Source organism: Accipiter gentilis, chromosome 19 (genome assembly GCF_929443795.1).
Source record: "Accipiter gentilis chromosome 19, bAccGen1.1, whole genome shotgun sequence".
In the NCBI taxonomy this organism is placed as follows: Eukaryota; Metazoa; Chordata; class Aves; order Accipitriformes; family Accipitridae; genus Astur; species Astur gentilis.
The window spans coordinates 8,746,937-8,764,375 of NC_064898.1; the positions used below are offsets into that span (position 1 = coordinate 8,746,937).

Below are 17,439 nucleotides of genomic sequence, written 5' to 3' on the forward strand. Positions count from 1 at the left end.
GTCAGGGACCTTACAGCACTGCATTACTCCCATCCTCTCTCAATTTTGGTTACATTTGTCACTTTATCTTTCTGCTGATGCTGATCCACAGTTCATTTTGCAGCAGAGATGTTCTCAGTGGGACAAAAGAGCAAGTAAGTTGTATTCTTGGAAAGGACTGGGGAAGATGATGAAGTGTGGAGTATTGCCAAAATAGACTAGATTTATCAGTTCAGGGAAACTGTGAATTCACACCTTTAATGCAAATCCATCTTCCAAAACCACCAAAAGGCTGAAATACCAGTAGAAAAAAAAATTATGTATAATTCACTCTAATTTTACATCTCAAGCCCACCCAACACTGATTAAGAATGACAGCTGACCCACGTACAGAAAAGCCCACCTATTCTGACCTGCTGCACACTGCTGGACTATCAAAGCACCACTTTCTGCTCAATTTTCTCTCTCCTTCAAAGAAAAAGAGAGGTGACAAATCTTGTCAAATGCAGCAACTACAGCCTTCCTGCAACCGTTTTCTCCCTCTTGTGGTTCTGCTTTTTTGTTTAGGCTTTTGAGTATGTGTATTATTGTCTCTCCTGGGCTGCTACTGAAGTATTCAGGTGAAAAAATCCTGGTCTGCTTCCACAGGGAAATTACCATTCCTTAGCAAGCCCAAGATTCCTTTGTAAGGATGCTTCACTTCACTACATTTGCTACACTGTAATTCTACCATTTCCACAACCATGCTTGCAGTCAATACTATACACCCTTCCATGCACTGGAGTTTCCTACTGCCTGCTTGCTCTCCCCATTTCCCTGACCATGAAATTAACTTAAAGTGGAAGTGTGAATTCATGATTTTCTTTTTTTTTCTGTCCTTCCCCTTTCCATTTGTTTTCATTTGGGATACTGGCAGTATATGTTAATTGAATCTCCAAAATACCTGCCTTCAAGTCTGCTCTATCTGTGTTTCCAAAAAGACCATCTATACTTTTCTGTGCTCCAGTTGCACGTAACTCCTTTGCCACTCATGACTGCATTTTGGTCCAGTTCTTTTCCCAGGTCCAACTTCAACATGTTCAAATGGGCATGGGAATTAGTATAAATTACTAATGTTTGCCCCCAACTTGGCTTAAAAACCAAAGTTTTCACATGTGGGGGTTTTATTTACATTTTTAATCCTCCCATGACCTGTTCCTAAGTGTTCTCCAATGGTTTGGACTAATATCAATTTGACCTAATCTTAGCTGTCTATTCCGAGTTCAGTCTGCAATAAAGACGAAGAGATGTTTCCAGAGAGGGACTGATTATAAGAGAAAGGATATCAACTGTTCTGAAACAGTACCTGCTTGAAATTGAGATGCCTAACTACACAATGGCTAAATTCAGACAAGAGAAATTCCACAAGGTTGTCTTGCTGCCTTTACCATTCAGATTAATGCTGGCTCCATTGTTTCAAATTTTACCACTGCTGACAATCATTGCTATCTGAGCTCACTGGCCACAATAATTTTTCTGTGCTTTGGACTGTAATTCCCCACTTCCTACTTAGTCTTTGCTGAAAACGCCTGACTTCCACTGAATACACAGTCATCACCATACATGCTCAGTCCCATCAATACTCCACTGTAGGCTTGAAGGACCTGTAAGCACATTTCAGCTGTGGTATTTTCAGCAATGTTTCACAATGTACATTTAAAGAAACAGACTTCTCTGCTGTTCCCAGAACTGTATATTCTTTCTCAAGGTATTTTCAATGCTCTAGTGTAAGTAACATCAAATGATTGAAACTGTCATCAAACATGAGGCTACTAAAACATTTATACTGAAATTTCCCAGGCATTTTTCAGATTAACATCCAAACCATGGCATGCAATTGAAGTTTACAGGAGGAGCTCTAATAACTTAGGGAGCTAACCTCAAGACACCAAAAATTTTACCTCTTGTCTTAGAGGTGCGTGGACACCATACAGTAGAAATTTCGTCAGAACTTGGCACCAACTGGTAACTGTAGCTGTCACCCAACAGAGGATTAGGACTGAACTATTGTTTTACATTCCAATCCCTCATATTAGGTTTGAATAACACTTCTAAGTCAGTCTGATGTGCTTCTAATACTTCTGGATAACAGTCTGTTGTGCTTCTACCACTGCTACCTTCTTATGGCTTTTGAGAAGAAAATTTTGGCATTGAGGGAAGTTCTCCCATAATACTTAATTATTTTTAAAAGTTAAGATGTTTTCCAGATAATACTACATGAGAAAGATGTGTCCATAAAAAAAAGTAGACAAAGAAGATGGAAACAAACACTTGTTTAATGAACACAATGCTGGTGTTAAAACATTACTAAGTTATCACTACTTCTTTCTCTTTATATATACATTCATTGAAACTCCATAATAACACTGGACATTGCATAAATGAGACAAAGCTCATACATATGTAACTATTCTTTTAAGAAGCTAACAGACAAAACAGGAAATGGAGTACAAATTCAGGGAGGGGTCCGTACCTATTCTGTCTTCCTGTATTTTGATCATTATCTATTTATGACTAGGTAAGAACATCAGCTAACAATGCACTACCAAATCTAAGATATCTGGAGTGACTTTCATAAAAGAGGGAGAAGTTACCACCAAGGATGTAAAGGAAAAAAAAAAAAAAATATTGCAGCAAAACACACAATTTTCCAAAACCTATTACAAGTCCTCCCCATGTAATAAATCCCAAACTTTTATAATCAGAGTTGAATCAGGCAAAGGCTTTAAGACGTATTTGATAAAAATTACAACAATTCAACATCACGTTACACTTGTTTCACTAGCAAGCCTAAGATTCAAAAAGTAAAAATACCTAACACTTCAGTATCATCAAAAGTCACTAGTTACCAGCAAGTCTATTTAGATTAAATTGCCTTTTCATGGCATCATGTCTAACTTTCCTGTACCACAGTACCAACAGCATTTCTTAAGCAGACTTAATGGGCCAATTAAGTTACTGCCTTACCCCACAGATCAGAAGGATAACCTGAAGTCAGAGTCTTCAAGTGGTTCTCAAACCTGAATCAGAGTACGAGCTTCCACAGAAGTTTATGTACATGAAACTAGTTTGGTAGGCACACCCCCATACTATATTCTTTGCTGAATCACCAAGAGATTTCTAAAGCACACCAAAGCTTTATTAACTTCTCTGTTAGAAGGCACTTTTTACACAGGGATGAATTTCACCCCATACCCCAAGTTTTAAGGCATATAGATTAAATATTATTGTATGAAGCTAACATTTTAATAAGTTTAAGAACTTTGCAGCCAAGCTTCATCACCCTATTTTCACACGAGACAAAAGAAACACATCCTGGTCTTCAGTAGTTTTCTTTCAGGAATGTCTACAGGACCCTACATACATTATTCAAAATAAAGGTTTAATGTTTGGCTGCAACATTTCTGGAACCAGCCATTCCAAAATACCAGATATGTCTTCAGATTCAGTTCTTTTATGGTAGGTAGATCATCTTAAATTACAGGATTTATATCTAGCCCTCTAACTTTTCAAGCTTTTTATTGCCTTCCAGGCTGCGTGCAGAGTTTTGGTAAGGTGACGAATTTTCTACTGTCTTTTTTGCAATTGCATCCACAAGTGCAGTTCATGTTTTGATATTATCAGTGTAGCTTTCCAGGATGTTCATACCAGAGATCAAATATTTTATCCATGGCATTAATCGCAGGTTAAACCCAGTCCGATTTCACCTTTATTTCTTTCAAAAAATTAAAACAAAAAACCTCTTAACATGAACTCTTTGCTGGTTGTGCTTCACAAGGTAGTTAAGATTCCAGAGATTTAGAAATAGATGCCATCTGTTTGATTTAAACTTTTATTAGAAATCCATTTGGTCTTGCTTTTCCCTTTGGCATCCTTTCCACTGGGAACTACTGAACAATCAAAGCCTCTGCAGTTCAAACAGTGGGGGAAGGGAAAAGGCAAAAAAGGAGGCAAAAACAGGAACAAGAAAAACTCCGCTAACCTAGTTTATCATCAGTCAACTCAAGGTATCATCCAGCTGCTATTAACAGTGTTTCAACATTCTGAATACACATTTAAGAAGTTTTGACAAGAAAAATATGGTATCAATTGAGGAGAAAAAATTGGAATTGTAAAGTAACAAATATACAGTTTCTTGTTTTTCTGTAACTCAAGATTTCCTTGCCAAATGAATTAATAAAATCAGATGGTAGAAATGCTGCTTTAAGAAAACTCAAATGATGAAATTAACACATTTGCTTATTGTGTAGCAAATGCTTTGCTGAAGTAAGCCGTATTTGCTGCACAGTCCTTGAGATATCCTCACATGTGCATTTTTGGTTTTTTTAACTGTGGAGCTCTCGTCAAAAATTCTGAGTTACTTGCCTTGTAGTACCAGTCCTGAAATTTTTTACAGCACTCTTCACTGCAGAAATCTCTCACTACACCATCAAGTTCCTTAGTTGCTCCCTTTTTGCACAGCTGTGAGCAGTAATTACAAGTAACACATCTCAGTCCTAACCGTCTTGCAAAGTCTTGTTTATATAGCAGCTTGCAGCCTGGAAACAGATTTTAAACATTAGGAACAAAGTAATTTTTACAGAGAGATATCACAGTTAAGAGTTAAATGTTGAAAATAAAATGAATACAACAACAGCTAACAACTGGGGCTTCAGACAAATTCAGGTTGCATAATAGACTGTATTTCAAGACATTTTTACCTTAATACCTTTCCTGCACAACTCTATGGTTTCATATGATGTCTGCATCTTTTTCAAAACACTACGCTTGAATCTGTGCTTATCAAATCCCTGAATAAACAGTCAGAAAAAAACCTGTAATTTTCTTTTCATATAGATCCATGCAGAAGTGTTGACTTGAAATTACATTGCTTAGTTATACATCCTCAGAATGCTAGATATCCAGACAATGACAAGCAGAAATTTTAAACTAGACAACACTATCCATGAAAACAGTACCTATCTTTAAAGATCTACTTTCTATTGATTTCTATTACTACTTTCATCCATATTAATACAACAAACCACTTAAGACAACTCATTAATTTTTAAGAACACTAATAGGCACAAGATGATGTAAGAGCTGAATAGTTTCTTAAAAAATATGAAATATAAAGTAAGCAATGATCAGTACTGAGAATAATTATGCAATGACAGGAGTTTACATACGAAATTTGTGTAGGATTTGTATGCAATGAATCTTTTTTCTTTTCACATGAGGTGGGTTTGGGGATTTTTTGTTTTTGCATTTGCTATGCAGTCATAATTTCAAGGTTGCCATAATGAGAGCTATATTCATCAATAATCTGATCATCCCTTAAGCAAATTAGAAAAGACATTCTAATGTATTTAATGCATTAAAAGATGAATACTGCAGCTATTACATAGGCTATTTTGAGAATATAATGTATTTCAACTACCTCAAATCTACTGTCTATTCAGCTGATGCCTAAATCTTATACCCTATATCTCTGTAATTGTGCTAACTTTACAGAAGAGAACAGTATGAGAAGATGAAGTCTATATTAAACACTGGAGGGATGAGATAACACCTACACAGACCTTTAATCTAAGGTATTACACCTGTTTTTACAATCTCCCAAATATCACAGTAGCACCAAGACCGGAACTCAAGTCTTCCAAGTGCCCACTCTGCTCGGACTTATAGTCTAACACATGTAGACTTCTGTACCAGATTCTGGTAAGTTATAAAACTCAATATGTAACATACATGCTGCAGTTCCTCTGGCATACAGAATATAAAAATATTACAATTATAATGTACTCAGTAATTTCAATTAAGTGACTTGTGCTGTTGCCTGTTAGGGTACAATTTCATATGTGTGAAACTGAGATACTATTTTAAAATCACTAAAAGCACAAGAATGCAAGTGGAAGCTGCAGCAGACGGCATCTTCCAAAAACAAATGGAAGAATTTTAACTTGCAATACTACAAGCTTTTCTAACAACTTAAATTTGCTAGCAATGTCAAAACAAGACAATTATAGACTATTGTACAAATAAGATATGGTAGGTAATTGTGTTTTAAACTGGTTTGGGTTTTTTTTAGTTATATATCTGATTCCTTAACAACAGAATAAAGAAAATTAATAACACACAAAACAGGCAGCGCAGACGGAAAGAACCAAATCAAGCCATCATCCTTACAGTGCAACTAATTTGGATGTTAAATATACTGCTCTGAAGGAAATAATAATCCTGAAGATACCAGTGTGTGCAAGCTCTTACTTAGAAGTACCCGTTAAAGCATTGAAAAATTCTTGCCAGTATTTTTTCCTGCTGGCTGTATCTCTCTTTACTGTACAGGGCATCAGATTCTTCTTGCTTCTTTACAATTCCAGACAAAGCTCAGCACCACAAAGTATCCTCCTCTTCAGCTGTGCCTTAGAAGAGCCACTCAACTCTGCATCAACCTTTCAAAATGACTGATTAGTAGAAGTACTCTACTACCAATCAGGTAAGCTCTGTGCACCTGGCTAAATAGTCTACAAAAAGGAATGGACAAAGCTGAAATTTTTCTTGGCTGCTAAACTATAGGGAGTTAAATTGAAGAAGGCAGTGCTGTTGCATTACTAAAAGTTATCTGGTAAGATATTTTTCATTCTACAGTCAAACATCTCCCACATCTCTGTGACTCATGGAAAATAATGAGCAGTGAACACTAAGTAAGGGGAAACAACAAGTCCAAAATTTCAGCCCTTAAGGCTAAATACCTGAAAAACATGGGGGGGGTTTATAGATCACTGACTGCAGGGCTTCTTGCTGAAGGAGGCCTCTATAGAAGATAGAAAATCCCCCTTTATAGAACTTCAGATGTTGACAAGATTGTTACAACCCCGAAGACTTCTAAAATGGAAGTACAGGCTTTTCTTTCTGCAACATCATGAGCAAAATTCTTCAGATTTGTCTGATACTTTTTTCATATCTTTGTAATAGGTAACTTAATCCACCTGACCAGGGAACATTCGGTTGCTTCAAGATCTTGTCACTTCAGACAAAGGGAAAACAAAAAGCCTTTATTTTTATAGGATGTATTTTAATTTGGTCCTTGGTACTCTCTGCATACCTAGGATATAACTTTTTATTATAATGCTATGGTTTTGACTGGAATAGTAAGACTTTCTTTGAAATAGAGAGAAAGGTATTCTCCTTCGGCAAAACAGATTCTGAGCTCAAACAACATGGACTTCACAGTGCACGATGTAAATCAATAGAGCAGTAGCATCCATGCTGGCTTTGTAGATGGGACCAAGAAGTGGTCTTTGACCGACAGTACATTGTGGATGAGTAATACAAAAGGCACTGGTTGTCTAATCTTTCCAATATCAACACTAAAATCCTGAGGGCTTGGCCAGCCTACCTCCCCTGGGGACTCGGGTTTCATGAGTGTAAGCGCTGCCTAAGACAAACAGCTGACAGTCCCAACATCTTGAACAAAAAGATATGAGTAAAATCCAAGTTCCTCAAGATTTCTGCTACAACACCAGACACACAAGTTATAGTGTGACCAGATGGAAATCTCTTGTGCTTTAAGGTGACTCTCAGAGAAAATAGCTCTTGCAATTTTTCTTTGAAATTAAGTGCAGGTCATTTGGTGTAAGTTACACAGGTAATCAATTATGTTCTTTAGCAAAGTTCTAACAGAAAACCACCCTGCAAGTCAACTGTCTCAGAGAGATGATTAAGGAGCATTTTCAGACGAAGTATCTCCAGCTCAAAATCTGAACCAGGCTAAAAAGAAGTAGCTGAATATCTGCTAAATCAACGTAACACATCCTTAATTATGCTATTAGAATTCTGGTTTCCAAGCAAAACTCAACACAAAGCTTATCCCTTCCACCAGCCCTGAACTTTGCTTCCCCTCATAAACTGTACAGAGAGGATAAGGAGCTGAACACATGCAACAGAGGCTTACTGACAGGAGAACACAAAAGCAATTCATCCAAACTTTTACTTCAGGCATATTCCAGGTCAAGAGAGCTTCCTTTCTCTTAGCAGACCCAAGAACTGCCAGGTCCAGCTACCCGCAGTAGGAAACATGCTTCACTTGACCGTCTGCAGACTCAGTACAAGCAAGCTACGAAGAACCTGATACTATTCTACCAGCAGCACCTACCAGAATTACTGGAAGTTCAGTACATTCGCACATCAAGCAGCTGTGAAAAAGGAATGCTGAGCTCAAAACACTTCCTGAGTCCTCAACACAAGTCTCTTTTGACCACAGAGAATAACAACTTTTATAGAAAGTAATTGTTCAATCTTAAAAGCAAGCAGGTAACCTCTGAAACGCTGTACTTACTAGACTACCTTTCTCCTCCTTCAAGCTACGCAGAAGACTTGCTGTTCTCTCATCTTGTAGTAACTTCAACTTTTACCCTTTAACAACATCTAGAGAAGAGTAACAACAGGCCTGTCATATCACAAGCCTGTAATATCAAGAAGCCTGTAGCATCACAAGCTAGGTCTTGAAGATTTCTGGAGCTATGTTACATCCACATCTTTCTGTTGCCACTCTCTGTATTGAGTTGAATGCAAAAGCCACCTCTTCCATACCCACATTCCTATCATCCGCTGTCTCTGGCTTCACAATAAACATCACTCTCCTTAGGAAAACAGATGCAATACATCCAATTTGGGGTCCTGCTTAGATTACCATTGAAATAGACCCCATCCTCTCTGTGTAACAGAGAGGCTGTGTATCCTACTTCCTTCCTTATCTTCTGCTTAAAAACCTTTTATTATTTTATTATTCAATTCAACTTGTGTACATCCTCACTTTATCCTAATATATTCTAATATTAGATACTAGCTCCTTCCTACTCCCATCCAGTTACTCAGTTTTTGCTTGTTCTTAAATCTTTTCAAGTTGATTATTCTTTCAGGTTAATAAGAAGCATCTTCATAAGCTTTCATCTTCATATGCTCATAATCTCAGCATCTTAAATCATCATCACCACTTATCTGCAATAGCCAATACTGTCTTTGCTTAAAGAACTGTCTCAAACCTCTTCAAAGACACAACAGTGGAATTAACACCAAAGAACACCAATCTAACAAGAACCACTGTAGTTGAACAATGCACAGGATTTCACTTCATATTCTTTACTATGTTAGAAATCAGCTCTCTATGAACAAAAAAATCTCAAGATTCAGCACAACCTGTAGTCAGAATTTAAATAACATTACTTTAAGAGTATCAATGTTCTCCCTCTATAGACAGAGGGAAGATAAACATATAATGTCTTCCTGAGCATATTCTATCTTTTGACTTTCCCAACTAAAAGAACAATGTCAGAAGTATCAAAAGCCAGGTTAACAAGTGAAAATTTTCAAATCATTCCAGAAGATATGCATCCAAAAAGCACCAACTGGAAACTACATCTACACGATCGGACTCTTCCATGAGTGGAATACCACAAGAACCAACTCTCCAGCTCTTCCATGTGTGTTTGTCTGGAAGGCACAGACATCTGCTTTCCTTCAACATAGCCAAGAGCTTTCATTTGGTGCTTCTGCAGCAAGGAAGCCTGTTAAGCGTTTCATAAGGGACTTCTCTGAATTGAATATGCTGTCTTTTTTACCTTAACTCATTTTTCTCATCAGAAGAGTATCTTTGAGCTTTTACAGTAACAAAATTTGTTTGGAATAGTCATCTGCAGCTCAACGATTTAATATCTGCAGCTCAACAATTTAACGCTAGACTACTAAATAAGACGGCATGGCCTGAACAACTGCACTATGCCAATCAGAGCTCTCTAATGAAAACTGCCACGGCTCAAGTGGATGTCAGGGATGTCCCATTGTAACTTTTGTCTATAGCAGTTGTCCTGGTTTCAGCTGGGATAGAGTTAATTTTCTTTCTAGTAGCCAGTATAGTGCTATGTTTTGGACTTAGTATGAGAAGAATGTTGATAACACACTGATGTTTTCAGTTGTTACTAAGTGGTGTTTAGTCTAAAGTCAAGGATTTTTCAGCTTCTCATGCCCAGCCAGCAAGAAAGCTGGAGGGGCACGAGAAGCTGGCACAGAACAGACCCAAGCTGGCCAAAGGAATATTCCATACCATGTGACATCATGTCCAGTATATAAACTGGGGGGAGTTGGCCTGGGGGTGTGGATCGCTGCTTGGGAACTAACTGGGCATCGATCGGCGAGTGGTGAGCAATTGCATTGTGCATCACTTGTTTTGTACATTCCAATTCTTTTACAATTATTGTAATTTTATTATTGTTATTATCATTATTAGCATCTTCCTTTCTGTTCTATTAAACTGTTCTTATCTCAACCCATGAGCTTTATCTTCCTCCTCCTGATTCTCTCCCCCAACCCACTGGGTCAGGGGGGAGTGAGTGAGCGGCTGCGTGGTGCTTAGTTGCTGGCTGGGGTTAAACCACGACAGCAGTCAAAGGAGATCATATTCTCTCAGAATAACCGAAGCACCTCAAAATCTCTCTGAAGTTGACTTCCAGTTTTCTACTAACCTGATCTGCAGGAAAGGAATACCTTCCCTCAGTAACAACACGACTCTTATAATTGTGAAAGGGCATTTTTATGGATCATACATTTTACAGTATTTAAGACAAGCTTTGCTTTTCATTTGTCCCTCTTTGCCAGGATATTCCAACTCAGCACCAAATAAACCTTCAAAAGAAAGCCACAAGGAAGCTGATATTTCAGGTTAGAATTTATCTCGGAGGGACACTGCCAAAGGAAGAGGTCAGAAGCAAAACCAAAGTGTCTAACACGGTAGGCTAAAGCTGAAAAGGCACCATAGCAAGCACAAGTTATTTTAACACGGTAGGCCAATGTCAGAGCTGCAGAGAGGGAGATAAGTGCTCTGTGCAGCACAAACCTGAGAGCTTGTAACAGAAGATATTATGCTAAACACTTAACTGTGATATGAAATTTTACATATACTACATATAATTTTTTTTGCCCTCTAACTACATTCTATACTACTTACCAATCCTTGATGGCTTTATGAGGTCCTATGGCGAAGTAGCACGCAGTTAGGAAGTTGTAATTATGCCATAATATTTTTCATAAAATTGGGTGCCAAAACCAGCACACTACTGTCTTCAAAAGTTTCTGTATGCTAGCCCAAATTCTGTACATTATGTTTTTAAAAGGTGTATCAGTGTCTCTAAAAATACGTAGTTGATAATATGAACTATAAAAAACCCTGTGTTTCAATAGTTTCTGTAGCGCTCACATTTAACAACAAAACCAAACATCAGGAATGAAGAGGTTCAAGCAGGCTTGATGGCAACCCCCTTCGCCCAGGGGAACCCAGCAGCTCAGTGCGCAGGGCCAGCGTACCAACCTGCCCTCAGTGCAGTTCTCCACCTACTCGAGAAGCCCAGCAACTATAACTAAGTCTTAGTAACACTTCGTATCACACATCAGTTTTGAGACTGGTTTGTTAACGTTTCTAGTAACAACAGGAATTGCTACAAATTTCAGGTAATACCTTAACTGGTTGCGAAACATTCATATGTAAGCACCTGTATAAAATTTAACACACTCCTGTTTAGGCTATTCCCAATATCTGTAACGTTTTCATATAAATCTGAAAATTAATAGTACATTCTACTGAACAATCCACTGTGCAGCTGTGGTTGGAGAAATGCCACTCTAAAATCTACAATGCTTTAACTAAATATACACCTTTCCTAGACATACTCAGTTCTGAAATCACTTGATTTCCTAAATTTCTTTTTCCACTTGTCAGCTCTACTGTATTTCAAAAGGGGTTATCTCTACTTAGATGTAACATGAGAATCGTCTACATGGTGTTTAATTTGCAGAATCCATTAATTCCCAGAAACTTATTAGCATACTATCAAGATGATAGTACAGTTGCTAGCTTCATAGCTGTCTTTTATCTGTATTATCCACTTGAAAGGAACTCCCTAGCATCAGATAACTGAGTTACTCCACAGCTTACTGACCTTCTCCTTCCAAGAAGCAGGCTACTGGATATGAATCAGTGTTATTAAAATTCACATTATGAAATTGTTACAAAGCCTGTGTTATTTAAATCATAACACATAGCTCTATTGAAAAGATGAATTAAATGCAAAATAAGTCTACAAGTAAAAAAAGTTATTGTGATACTCATCATAAAATAGTTCCAGTGCTGGATTGATGAAGACTGATTTGTTCTCCTAGACCCTCAAAAAGGGACATATGTTAAAAAACCTCAAAACTCAGTAACTTGGAGATTTCTTCAGGATTAAAAGCTTGCACAGCCTATCCTCAATTGTCACTCAGGCAACTATACATACGTAAAAATCCACTAACAAATTTGATCTTCTTGCTTTAGCATATACAATATACATCTTATTTAATTTAGATACTGGTATTTTTGAATGAGCCGTTCTAGTGGCAAAACACCAGGACAGTTTGATTTCCAAATGCTAAGCACTAACGCTTGAGGGGAACAGACTAAACTCTTAACTAGTCTGTTCAGGTTGTTCATCCCCCATGTAGCATCTGAATTTTGGACAGAAAGAGCATACTGTACTCCACAGAAGAATTAATAACAATCTTTAGCACAAATGATAGGTCAGTTCTAATTATACCTTCTTGCAACGGAAGTTTCAGCTGGTCACTGCACATATTTTTAAATATCTCAAGAAAAACATATAAAGCAGCAGAGCTGGAACGGAACTGCACAGAAATACTGATCCCAAAGACTAATGTGGGTGGCAGGGTTTGTGTGTAAATATATATGTATGTGCATGTGTAAAAAAATCTCAGGTATGAAGAACGTGAGCAAAGGAATGATGACATTTTCAGTACTCCACCTAGGCAGGCCTAAGCAGTCGAGGGGTATTGGTGGTTTATCTTATATATGCTTTCCCATCAGTTTGCTTGAAGATGAACAAATAAGCACCTTTGCAGAAATTTCAACACCTGTTTAACTTCTGTTGATTTTATCTAGGAGCCTTCTGTAATTTTCCAGTATTTTCCCTGGAGACTTCCAATTTCTTCCAAAAATGCCAATAACTTTTGTGACTGAGCACCTTGGGTTATTTCTTCTCAAACTGTATCAGTGTCACTGATACAGTGCTGAAGAGTAATTGCATGCTCAACAAACTAATCTATGTGGTGAAGTTTCTTGAACACTTTGCAATATCAAAACCAGCATGGCCTCCATATCCAGCAAGTTTATTTGGTACATCTGCTAGTTTTTCTACTTTACAAACAATTGGACATATTTCTGGAAAAAAAGCTATGACATAAAGGAAAAACTGGTGGAGTTTGGGTGTCTAGAAAAGGGGGAAGAGAAATCTATCACCTCTGATGATGAAACTTCTATTTGTTGACCTCTACTTAGTCCACCTAAAGACCTGGCCCTCTCCTCCCCGCATCAGATATAAACACTGTTAACTCTTGGATTCCACTACTTCTGCAGCAATCAATGACGATCGCTGGTTTTCATTTAAAATACAGGGCCTAGGTTGTTTCTACAGTGCTTCTCACAAGGTCAGCAGTTTATTTTCATCAGGTAACACAGATGGCTTTTCTCATATGGAGACCTAAGCTACAGCTAGCAGATGTGTGCCATATTTATTCAAGTTACATTCTACTTCATGGTGCTTTTGACTACATTCTCTCTATTACTCAGTGGTTCAGATCATCACAGTAAGCCAAGAAACTTTGTTTTAATGGTAACATTTGGCATATTAATCCTCATAACGATCATCTTTGCTCTCAGGCTGGCAGCCCAACACATGCAAACTCAGGACCCACACTAAGACGTCTGGCAATGGATTCCCCCCATTTAGTAACTGCATTCATGCAGGAGAGAGTGGTTTTATTTCTTTCCTTCCTTTTCCAATAGGAAATACAAGTCCTCACTTAATTCAAGCCGCCTCCTACAGAAATATATCTCCAGAAGTAGAAATATGGCATGGCTTGCATTATGAATCTTACTGATTTTTTTTGTGACAGCCACTAGGCTTTAAAATGAGGGAGTCATAAGTATTCACAGCAATACCAGCATATACTGTAATCTCCAGGCCAAAAGAAGTTTGCTCTTGTCTTTGAATATATTCTGTGGAATTGTTTTCTTCACAGATACAATTTCTAGCTAGATGCTATTGAGCACTGCAATGATATGCTCTAAAACTGGGCCTTGCTTTGTCCTTTTTTCCTTTCCAGCTATCACTTTGCAGTCCAGAACACAAGAAGAAAATAATGATGGCAAAGAAACCTAAGCCACCACACTCCATTCATCAGAAACAAAAGATTGCAGAATCCAGAGCTATAAGGGAACTGCATGGAGGGAAGGCTGCCTCCAGCCCTGCACTCCACCCCTCTCCAGCTTAACAGGATCCTGCCAGAAGTAAATTGGCACAGCTGCTGTTTAATCTGCTTGAAAGCAGAGATCTTCAGCAGTGTTTATCAAATGATAGTGAAAGCATTATTAGTGTAACTAAAGAAAAAAATATGCACTATATCCTCCAGAGATAGGTCATCCAAACTCACAGCTAAACTTCTAAGATCAGGATTAAATACCAATATCGAAGGACAGCTCACAAGAAGTGGAAAGGACAGGTTCTTGTTAAGACTGTATTTTGCTGTTTCTACTAAAACAATATTTAAATGCAACTTAAAAGAATCCTATGTCCACATACCTTCTTTTTGGTTTGTTTTCTTTTTGAAAATCCGAATCATTAGTCAGGAAAATTATAATGACAGTAATCAACATATATCAACAGGCATCATTTGAGTTATTGCTGAATGACCATTCTAAGCCAACATAAGAGTTTCCACTATCAAGTTAAGTTTTGAAAATACTAAAGAAAAAGCTTGGTATTCCTCAATGCAGTTAGTGTTGGTATAGGCTCTGCTGCATAAATTCCAAAAAAAGAATTTATGCATAATTTCCTGTGCATATGTATATATGCATGTGCACACAAATGTATCTGTGTATGTATTTACACACACACTTAGGAGTGTTATCCACTCTTCCTTAACCTGGAGTAAGTGGTGAAAAACTCAACAAAAGACAATAAAAGTGGCTCAGATAAATTAACAGGTACATGCACTAATTTTAAAAAGTACATGCACGTCATTAATAATAATGAAGGAAATTCTGGTTTAGCCTCAAGTACAATGGAGTGAGTTGTTACCTTCAATTTCAACATTAAATATTAACACAGTAAGTCAACTGCAGTAAAACTACAACAACCAATACCTTAGAGAAAAAAAACCACAAATACATACATACCTTCACTACAAAAGGGTCTTTTGATGCCAGAGAAATTCACCGTCTCGTGCAGCGTTTTCTCTTCTTGACAGTATTCACAGTATGTAACTATGCAGTGCAGTTTCTTATAATCATCAGAACATGCTCTACTGCAGAACTGATATACTTTGTTCTAAATGCAAAGTTGCAAAGCATCATAAATAAGGTTAATGGATAAAATCTTAAGGTCTGGATAATGCAACTTTAAATAATAGTTTCGCATTAAGACACAACTTTAACATGCAAAGTAAACAGAAGTGCAAACACACAATTAGGGTATGACTTCTAATGCTAAAAATTAACAACTCTCACTCAAGCTGGCAGTGAGTGCTACAAATACTCATCATTTCATATGAAAATGCTAAACAGAAAATATGCCAATCAGTCTTAGCATATCCTCTTCAGATACTTCTCTCAGTTCATAGAGAAGTGTAACAATGGTCTATCATATCTACAGTCATACAGTAACTGAAGATGACAGCAGATTTCAAACTTACAGCTGATCTGAGAAATTACATTTTTCTTCAAATTCCACAGATGCTTTTTTTGCTATTTATGAACAAAGACTTCTACTTTTATCCATACTGAAGTTAAACGATATTCTACAGAATCAGGTAGATTTTATTAACTTGATTTTTTAAGCTTCAATACCTTATAAAATAGCTATCTTAGAAAAATTGTATTGCAGTTGCAGATTTAAACTTTAAAACACTTCACCATTCTAAAAGTAACACCAGAAAATCCCTTACCTCCCATTCCAGTACTTCTGGCTTTGAACAAAAAGAACTTTTGCAATAATTACATTTCAACTGAATATCACTGGGAGAGACAAACTGACCATTTGTTGAAGACTGCACACTGAGAGTCTGAAAAATATAAATATATATATACACATTACTAAAAAAGAAAGTTACTTTTCAAATGTGTTTTTTCAATTAAGCCTATAGTGTTTTGAGAATTGGGAGTTTTATTTATAAACTCAGGAGCATTTCTGGCAAAAGCACAGCAGGTTAGTCTTCTCCCTTAATTCAATTTCTCTTGCCATCTTAGGTTTTCCAGTCTTGAATCTTTACCCTCGCTTCCACAATAATTACTTTAGGTTGTGTTTCTTTTACCTTACTTTTCAAATGCCTGTTATTTAAGGGTAATTATAAATGCCCAAAAAACAGTCTCCCAAAACTAAACACCTGTTAATCACAAACCATGTATTTTCAGATAAATACATTCCACATCTTGCCTTATTTTGGTCACAGACGTTCAGACAAAGACCTACAAATATTTTCAAATCCAAACCTCACCAAGGCAGATTATCAACACCTAAGCATACCACTTGAAAACACAAATACTGAAGTAAAAGGCCTTCAGTGAGGAAACCCGCATCTACTCAGATTAAAAGAAAACTACCTAATAGTCCCAGCTGGCCTCAACCACCATGGCAGGAAGATGTAATCATTCAAACAGCCAGCCCCTAAACAATTAAAAGGGTTTTCAGACTGAGAAAAATACTGTAGATTGCATGTGTAGGTAGGAGAATTTAATTTTGTAACTGAATAATTCACTTAATGCCTTTCTGAGGCAACCAGTAGACAGAGAACTCAATTTTACAGTATCTGTAGTCTTCCAGTAGGTCTTATATGCCTACAGAACAGTCTTTTGCACATTCCCTAGATCAAGCAACAAATATTGGTGTATCACACATGCAATGTGCAAGACAAAATTTGAATTAGTAGTGATCACGGTCACTTGAAGAATCCAGAGGACAAATTTCTTACGTCTGTCTTCTCAACAAACTTTCCCACATGTCTGCAACAAGACAAATATATTTAAAGACAAGAAGTTCTCTTGAGACAGATTGGTTACTACCTCTCCACCTTGTAACAATGAAAATGTAAAACACTTCTGTTACTAGATACTTTTTTTCAGACTGTCATGTTACTAAGGGTTCACCTACACTGAAAAAAAACCCACCTGTGGTAGTTTTACTGATATAAACCCTCACGTAAGTTGACCAGTACTGCTGAGTACTAGCTAGCAGCGCAACAGTATCATTTTATGCAGATGCACTAATTCTATATCAGAAGTTTGCAGACATGAAGTAGCCATGCACATTTCCCAATTACGGACAGAGCCTGAGAACAAAA

General features: G+C 37.2%; 1 protein-coding gene across 14 annotated transcripts in view; it reads right to left on the reverse strand.

The window, feature by feature from the left end:
* ZMYM2 (zinc finger MYM-type containing 2) overlaps positions 1 to 17,439 on the reverse strand; it is a 97,677-nt gene that overhangs the window by 25,856 nt on the left and 54,382 nt on the right. For all 14 annotated transcript variants that reach the window (XR_007508800.1, XM_049822776.1, XM_049822787.1 and 11 more), the window contains 3 exons: positions 16,048 to 16,164; positions 15,281 to 15,431; positions 4,384 to 4,556 (listed from right to left, as the gene is read on the reverse strand). Coding sequence is in view for 13 of the 14 variants with exons in the window: in XM_049822776.1 (XP_049678733.1) it covers positions 4,384 to 4,556; positions 15,281 to 15,431; positions 16,048 to 16,164 (441 nt within the window). In the remaining variant the exon portion in view is untranslated. The remainder of the gene's footprint in view (positions 1 to 4,383; positions 4,557 to 15,280; positions 15,432 to 16,047; positions 16,165 to 17,439) is intronic.